Source organism: Cryptomeria japonica, chromosome 7, assembly GCF_030272615.1.
Source record: "Cryptomeria japonica chromosome 7, Sugi_1.0, whole genome shotgun sequence".
NCBI classification, from domain to species: Eukaryota; Viridiplantae; Streptophyta; class Pinopsida; order Cupressales; family Cupressaceae; genus Cryptomeria; species Cryptomeria japonica.
This window is the reverse complement of record NC_081411.1, coordinates 250,566,956-250,576,490: the sequence shown is the minus strand read 5'-3', so window position 1 is coordinate 250,576,490 and position 9,535 is coordinate 250,566,956. Positions and strand designations below refer to the sequence as shown.

The window sequence follows — 9,535 nt, the reverse complement described above, 5'->3', positions numbered from 1 at the left end:
GTCCATATAGATTTTAAAAGCATGATTGTAATATAGGTATGCACAACTATAGTAAATTCTGATACATACAGATGTATGTATACATATACACATAATTTAAAAATTCAAGGTTTTGTATATGAACATATGCACATATATAAGTACATGTATATATCCAAAATACTATAACTATGAATACTTATATATAGTTATGTATTGTATTGTTAAACAGATAGGTATAAGACCAGAAAAAGAACAATATACGTGCATATATGTCTAGATTATTAGCAAACAACATACTGTCAACACATATAAAAGTAAAGACTATGACTGAAAATAACTAATGTCAAGAGGAAAAGCTTTCAAACAGATAATTGGTAGATGTAAGAAATGTCCATATAGATATTTATAGAAGCACCCTTTTCCGTGTAAAACATGCTTGTTTGTATATGTAAAAGTACTAAACACGAAAATTAAGTAATAGTATAATTGTATTGTAAACTGGAAAGTTTAATAATTAGAAAAGATGCGTTATAATTTTAACTCTTTGTACTTAGGCAACCAATTTTTGCAAGTAATGCATGGCACTCAGCCTTGAATTCAACAGGAGCAACTTTATTGACTTTGACTTTCATCTTCATTTCTGAATTATATGTCTCAGTAGAAACCAGCAGTGTGAATGAATAGTAAAATGACAGTGCTCTCTTGATCACTGAGGAAGGTGTTTCTATTGTTGTTCCATCATTTTGGAGTGCATAGAGTTGTTTTGCAGTTTTGTGTAGCAAGTGAATGCCACCCTCATCAAATGCAGTGGCCCATAGAGTACCTATGGCATCTTGCAACTTTAGAGGCAAGAGGTAACTATAATTGCAGTCTTGCATAGTCATTTGACATCTAGAGAAAAACCAAGAGTCATTAGCGTGATGTGTACACTTTTTCTTGCAAGGCCTTTCATTCACTATTAGTGGGCAAGCTGCATAATAGAATTTTTTGTCATTGACGTTCACAAAGCGCAGAACAGCTAGCAATGTTGTCTGAATTGTTTCTGGTCTGATGCTCATCCCCTCACGGATTGAAGATATTGTCATTCTAGTATATCTGCCATCTATGTGGATAGTTTGTGCAACAAAAGGTACAGCAAGCAAAGGGTCCTTTCCTCTTAATGTTAGAAGCTCTACTTCTGGAAAATTTGGGTTGATATGTAATGTTGTTGCAGCTATTATGTTTATAAGCTTCCCATTGAAATAGCCAACACGAGCATTACGTAAAGCAAGGATAAGCATACTATCCTTGGTCAACATATTTTTCAATTCCAGGCCCTTTTATTCTGCCATTGGACCCCATAAGTTGATGTCAATTGTTGAACCAAAGAGATCATTAATTTTCACCACACATTTTTGTATTTGACTACCATCTTTCCTGTGTATAGGAATGATATCTCTATAGAACAAGACCAATTATGTCAACCAACGTGTTATTTGTTAGATGAAACAATTCACTAATGGGTGTGAAAGGAGGAGTTTGTTGATCTGGTTGTTCTTCATTGGTGCAGCATTTTAGTATGGATGTATCAGACAACGTGATTTCTAGATGGTTGTTTAGTTTGTTGTACCTTGCGTTTGCCTCCTTAACAGATCCTTTTGAAATAATATAATGTGAACCTATGTCCACACGGTTAGAGTGTAACTTAGCTATCTCATCAAAACATGTAATTCTAATTTCAGAACCATCACAATCGACAATGTCAAAGCTAAAGACATGGCCATTTTTGGTCGCTGTGCTATATGCCTTAATAGGCCATTTCTGAGTGACTCTCCCTTTGATAGTCTATTTATTTTGGCATGGATTCAAAGTTTTGATAGGGCTTATATTTGGAGAAGTTGTTGTTTGTGGGGATGGCAATTCAGTTGCAAACTGAAGAGAGCGTTTAAATATTGATGGTCTATCATCAGACATAATTGCTGGTTGTTGTTCTTTGAATAGATATTCTAGTTTACCAAAGAATGGGCAATCAATTTGTTTGACTTCCAGACTAAGTATTACAATAGTCCTATGGAAACAAAATACTTCTTCTTAAATTACTGCTCATTATACATAAACGAAATTTAAATAAGATGAAACGTATTGTATTTAATAATCATAGTTGATTTCCTACCTTGTGTTCCATATGTATCGGCATGTATAGCTCGATAACTGGACTATTGTCCCTATTTTTAGAATGTCTGAAAGTATGAGAGTAGCATATTTAGAAGGCAAGATTGCCAACTGCATGTATGTGCCATCAAATCAGACTAATTTATGTCTGTCAGTATCATCTTTGTTGTTCTGCATTTTCTGAAATGACAAGACTTGCAGCAATGCTGAAGGAAGGTCATCCCTAGCATTGATAGATTGAATTGCAAAAGGGGTAAGGACATAAACTTGGTTTTTTGCCTACAAAAAATAATATGAGTATAGAGGATTTAATTTTAACGGCAACCAGCTCATATATTTCCTTACTTGTTAATGTAAAGCATGTCTTAGTAAATGATGTAATCAAGCTATGTTATGTATACAGTATGTATATAGTTTTGTAATATGCCATCCAAAAAGTATGCATGCGATAATGAAAAGGATGGAATGGAAAAGACCAATGAACTGTTCAAAAGAAGAGCATAAAAGCTTTCTATATTGAAAAGTTTTCATAATATAGCTTACCAAATTATCAATAGTGGAGTGTTCTATGGGTTCAGAGGTAGCTGCTGAAGATGTCATTGTGCATATATACCTTTTGAGAATTAAAAGTAAATTATAAGCATGATGAATTGTAGTTCTTATATCAGAATGCAATCACAACATGATGCAAGCTCATCAAAGGTATATATGCACAAGTAGTGTAAAATTAAGTGACCATAGACTAACGTTGTTACAGTTTTGCTATTTTTTCCATATGGTAAGGAATTGATCATAATGTGATTGAAACATGCATTGAAAGCGATAATTGGTCATATGCTCATAAGCTTGGAAAACATTGAATATGATATAATGATTTATATGTTTGAGAGTATATTAACAAAATATGACTTTATCTAATCAAAGATCTTTGAAAATATGGGATGCCTCTGTCTGTTTTGAATGTTAACCAAAAAAAGAATGTAACGTTCCAAAGATTGAATAATCAAAACAACATAGCATCAACCCAAGCAACCCATCCAAGCTCGTTATCACTCCATTTAAATACTTTGTCTCCCAATGTGAAAATAACCATTGGATCAACTAACTGTTCAGTAGTTGGTATTGGGAAAGGTGCTACTTCAATATGATCTATGGTTGTTATAGCACTAGAAGATGTAGAGGATTTATGTTCGTAGTGGGCAATTATCTTTCTGAGGTTACTCTTTAGCTTTTTGCTTTCTTGCAACATACTTTCAATTACAGTGTTGATGTCCTTTGTTGCTTTCAAACTTGTATCCATTGTTGAAATTTGATAGTGATAGTGTTAGGTTCTATTTTTTTTAAATAAATTTTTATTGTGTATTGCATTTTCGTTTATAGACTTGTTTTTTCTTGTTCCATGTGCTTGCAGGGTTGCTGCTTTGTTTATGTTATTTAACTATTTGTGGATGTGACTACTTTCAGACTACAACATAGAGTATACTATGTACATATACATACACACATGTCTTTATGTACATATATGCATATATATATGCGGACATGTGTGTATTGATATACATGTATAGATGCCTACACATGCATGTATGTATATATGTACATATGCGTATGCACATATATATAGCACATGCATGGAGATGACCACAGGAAAACATTCTTGACAAGAGCAAATGAAATTAGATTTTAGGGATCTAACCAGCAACCTATTTCATTTGGCTCCTATGGTTTGTTTGTGAGCTTGACGCCATGAATGGTTTGAATTTGAAAGGTAAGCTTGGGTTTAATTTAAACTCTTATTTGTTTTGTAGTGCATTTTTTGTATGGTTTGCTTATTTTCCCCTTTCCTCTGCTTTCAAGGTTGTTTTATTGTAAGTATTTTGCTCTGTAATTTTTCATTTAGTCTTAGGTTTTGTTTTAGCTGTGAGTATTTATTGCTCTGTGCACATGAAGGGTTTTAATCAGTAAGATAAATTGATAAAATGGTATATATATGTAGATCATGTGTTTTACACTGTAAAAATTCTCAGACTACAACATACAGTACTCTATGTACATATACATACGCACATGTCTATATGTACATACATGCATATATATATATATATATATATATATATATATATATATATATATATATATATATATATATATATATATATATATATATATATATATATATATATGCGTACATGTGTGTATTGATATACACACATAGATTCCTACACATACATGTATGTATATATATGTACATATGTGTATGGACATATACATATAACAGTACTTAAATGTGTTCTAAATATATATATATATATATATATATATATATATATATATATATATATATATATATATATATATATATATATATATATATATATATATATATATATATATATATATATATATATATATATATATATATATATATATATATATATATATATATATATATATATATATATATGTATAGTTTGTGTTGCATTCACACTACAGTGTAGTCTTGCATCGAGAAATATATATATATATGCACACACACACACACACACACACACACACACACATATATACATATATTGGTACTCTAACAATTTCTTAATATTTGCACACATAAAGAACATTGACAGTCATGCACAGACTTGGGTACAAAATCATTATAGACAGCATTGTTTGAGAAACAGACCACATGCATGGAGATGGGCATAGGCAAACATTCTTGACAACAACGAAAGAAATTACATTTCATGGATCCAACCAACAAACGGGAAAAAATATAACGTAAGGTAGAATTTCATTAGTAATAGAATGGTCAAAATCTAAATACCTAAGAAAGTGACCAGAGACAATGCAGACTTAAAGTAATCATGTTCACAAAGATTTAAATAACACAACAAAAGTAAGAATCCTGCAAGCAAAGCATATGCAAAAATAAGGATTGTATCAAATAGTGCATTACAAATGTTGAAAAATTTAATAATAAAATAAACAAGTACCTGGCAATGTAAACCCATTAACGCCAACAACCTCATAAACAAGCCCAATAAAAGAGTCTGCATTGGTGTAGATAACCAGGCACGAAAAGATTAAAACAAAGTAATAAACTCAAATGACTAAATAGCTGCAAATAGAAAAAAGCAAACTAAAACCCTTTTAACCTACAACAAAAGACACAAAGTAGCAACCTTGGAAGTACACTAAACCGAGAAATAACCAGAGTATAGAAAAATGGACTACCAAACAAAAAAGAATCTAACCAAAAGAAGAAATTACCTTGCAAATTCAAAACATGCACTGAGAGTGACAACAAAATCTAAGTCAACAAGTATATCCAAAGCAATGTGAAAGTGCCTAGGAAACTGAAAGTAATCAGGGCCACAAACAGTTAAGTAACATAAAAAGCATTACAAAACCAATTAGATTTTAGGGTTCCAAGGGCGCATAAAGAATCTAAATAAAACCAATTAGATTTTAGGTTTCCAAGCACGCATAAAAAATCTAAATAAAATAAATTGTATTCCTATCAGGATGCAAAAGAAATCAACTGGATCATCATTACATATAATGTGGATGAGCCTACTTATAAAGGCAAGGCTAAGAGACAAGAGATCACACAATGATGACATGTGGCTGAGTGAGATGTAAGGGTAGGTAGGGGTAGGTAGGAGAAACAAAAAATTATTCCACATGAGCTGGATCACCCACCGAAGGTGGAATGTAATAGCAAGATCACGCCATAAAAGGTGGAAATTCTCTTGCATACACACTCCCAATGTAGCACATCTCCCAAAGTGTCTCATATGCAAACTACAATGTTATGCATGTACCTAAGTAGACTTAAGTAAAGTATAGTTATATCCAAGATGAATAATTACACCAACACTACCCCTTAAGTGCAACTTATGGGAATGCACTTAAGTCTACAAGGAAACTAAGCAATGCAAGATGGGTCTCGGCTACATGGTCATGTTACGTACCCATATATAAATGCAAATGCATGTAAACCAATGCAATCTCTCATAAAGAAGAGAAAGAGGGAAAAACCCAATGGGAAAAAACCCTCCCCCAAAAGAGAGATGAAAACTATACAAGAGAACTCTCATAGAAGTATGTGAAGGACCAAGCCCCATGTGAGGAAAAATTCCCTCCCATATGAGAGAAGAAGAGAAGCTAGGTAGCCCCCCATAAATCCAGAATCTGCACCAATGGTAGAAGCTCGAAAATGAATGAAGAAACTGCTCCATGAACGTCGAACAACGTTCCTCCCCTTGGGAAGAAACAAAACCGGAGGTGTATCCATGAAGTCTACCCCCTTTAATTTAATATATCAATTTTTTATTTATTAAATTTAATTTAAATATTTAATAAAAAAATTTACAATCAACCCCCCATTTTTAAAAAAAAATATATTTTCTCGATAAAAATGAATAATAAAATTTGAAAAAAAATATATATTTTTTTTCATATTTTTAACAAATCGTACTGTACAGCCTAATAGGCTGATTTTTTCCTCCAGCGTCGAAAATCGACTTTTACCCAATACAGGTGAATTTTAGAGTCAAAATTCATGCAAATGGCCACCCGGACACAATGGCAAGGTTGGATTTGGTTTACGACGCCTCCAAAAGAAGATGCTCCTCAGATCTTCCTCTTGACCTCCTTAAAATTCACTCCAAAGGCAATGCAAAGGTGCTCCAACCTCTCTAATACCATGTGAGATTATGCTTGAAGCAACCAAGATCAAAGAGACCACAAGATAGCACAATGACGAGAGAGATAACATGTGACAAGAATAAATTGTATTCCTATCAAGATGCAAAAGAGATCAATTGGATCATCATTACAGACAATGTAGATGAACCTGCTTATAAAGGCAAGGCTAAGAGACAACAGAGCACACAATTATGACATGTGGCTTAATGCGATGCAAGGGTAGGTACGGATAGGTAGGAGAAATAGAAAAATATTCCACATGAGGTGGATCACCCACCGAAGGTGGAATGTAACAACAAGATCGCACCATAAAAGGTGGAAATTCTCCTACATACACACTCTCGATGCAACACGTCTCCCTAAGTGTCTCATATGCAAACTACAATTTTATGCATGTACCTAAGTAAACTAAAGTAAAGTGTAATTATATCCAAGATGGATAATTACACCAACAAGATTAAATACTGATTAGCATAAAAAGTCTAGATGATATCCTAATTTAATTATGAAATTAAAATATTAATATTTCTTCATATTTATGATAATCTCGTGTTCATTTGATGTAGCTAATTGTTTTGTAACAATAAAGATTTTGATGGATAAAAACTTTCTTTCTCTTACTTGATCATGATAGGAGGTATTTTATACTAGCATAATATCTAGATAATTAACGAAATAAATCAAATTTTAATGATTAAGATTTTCGTATGAGATGATCATGCAATAACATTTCTATACACATTATAAACATTGTTATAATGTTTTAGATGATGGTTATATCAAGTCATCATTTTTTAAAATCTATACAAGTTAAATTTGAAAAAAACATTTTACCATTTAATTTACTAACCAATCAAAAGTAAAGTATTCTGTCACATTTATCATTAGAGGAGTGAAAAAAAAACTATCATTATCTACCACACATGTAGTTTCAATAGTTTCTATAAAATAAAAGTTCTAGAGAATTGACGTTCAATTGCTTTGAGAAATATATTTAATAAAAATTAATAAACAATCAAACCAGAAATATTTATGAAATAAACTAACCATCCCTTTTTGATACCAACAACATGTATTGTATAAGAAAACCAACAACTATTCAATTATACATACAAGAGGTGTACTCCACTATCTACTACAATTCGTCTAATGGTACCTTTAGCTCTAACGTAATATTTATTGTTCAAGCTGTGCTTTTGTAAAACAAGCACTCACGTTTTATAGAGTAAATATTCTAACTCAACTCTTTCTCATTTTATGTATATTTTTATTTGAATTTTATCTGTCAATAGTATTATAATTCCATTAATTCAAGAAAAGAAAATTATTTTATTATACTACCGTTTTCTATTGTTTTTATTATTAGATCGTTTTAGAAGACTTGCTAAGTATAACTGGCACAAATTCTCATTATCTCTCCTCCAATAAATAATAATAAAAAATTTTACATACATTATCTTTATCTATAGCTCGATGCGCTAGAAAGGATTCCCTTTTAATCATTTATCTAAATTATTTTATTTGATATTGTGAGTGGTGAATGTTTAATGTAGATAATTATAAGAATTGAGGGAAAACATTTGTGCTTCTTATTTAAATGATTAAACACAAATGAAAAGTATTAATAGAGTTTGGAGTATTTAACCTAGAAAAAAATTTATGCTACTAACTTAATGATTGCGTCTTACATTGGTAGATAATAGTTCGTGCATGTTGTATGCACTATTCACACAACACCTTTAACGGGCATAACTAAAACTATTACAGTTAAAAGTGGATCTTAACAATTGTCTCAAAATTGTAACTAAGGATGAATTGCATGAATGGTGGTGCATAGTAGTGAACTTGAGTTGAACGGTTAAACTCGAGCATCACTTGTCAGCATACTCTCCCTTGATGCTAAGAAGGATTGCAAGATTATATCAAAGTTTTATAAACTGAAACTATGCAACTCATTGTGTAACATTACCATCATTTCAACTTATAGACCCACATCTAGTACATTTGTCATAGAAGTCAAGTACCCATTTACTCATCTCTCTCACTCATGACAGATAACAAAGCTTCCCACTTCTTTCTCTAAAATAGAGAAGAGATCATAGCCTTTCAAATTACACGGAATGCTTTAGTATGGTAATCATAACAAGCAGTCATTAACCTATTAACTCAAACATTAAAATCTTGATTTTAGACTACTTCTATTTACATACAAATATTTAGGAATGTAAAACCTTTGGATTATATTTGTTAACTTTTTCCATCTAGACCAATCAATCCATCCATCTAGTTCTAGTAGTGTTGCTTAACCATTCAATATTACAGTTGTTGCACTTCCACTTTCTAGAGTCCCCATTTGTCCCAGGTTTTCCTCATACCTTAGATGCAAATTGTTTTAAGGGTGATTCTGGATCAAAGGGACCCTTGGCCAATTTTTTCAAGATTTCAGAAGGGCCGTTGAAATTTCCACTCCCAACAGAACTTGTTCCATTTTTACTTGCCCCAACTTCTTCTCTGTTAGGTTCATTAGATGATTCATTTTCTCTATGAATCTCAGCCTCATCATCCTCACTTAAGGTGTTAGAGCTCATTTTCATAGTGATAATGATGCTGCAACAAACAATGTTAAAAACAGAAACTCTAAAAATTTTAATGCAAACATTTATTTTTTTTAAATATTAGAACTATCAGTAAATTT

The 9,535-nt window shown here is 31.8% G+C and overlaps 1 protein-coding gene across 1 annotated transcript; it reads right to left on the bottom strand.

The window, feature by feature from the left end:
- Window positions 1-518: 518 nt before the first annotated feature.
- Window positions 519-1,262, bottom strand: LOC131856640 (replication protein A 70 kDa DNA-binding subunit A-like). The gene has a single exon (XM_059208491.1). The coding sequence runs from the start codon at window positions 1,260-1,262 to the stop codon at window positions 519-521; it is 744 nt and encodes a 247-aa protein (XP_059064474.1).
- Window positions 1,263-9,535: the final 8,273 nt, after the last annotated feature.

Coding starts and splice junctions, on each gene's coding strand:
- LOC131856640 (XM_059208491.1), bottom strand. CDS start 1,262: ATGCTTATCCTTGCTTTACGTAATGCTCGTGTTGGCTATTTCAATGGG.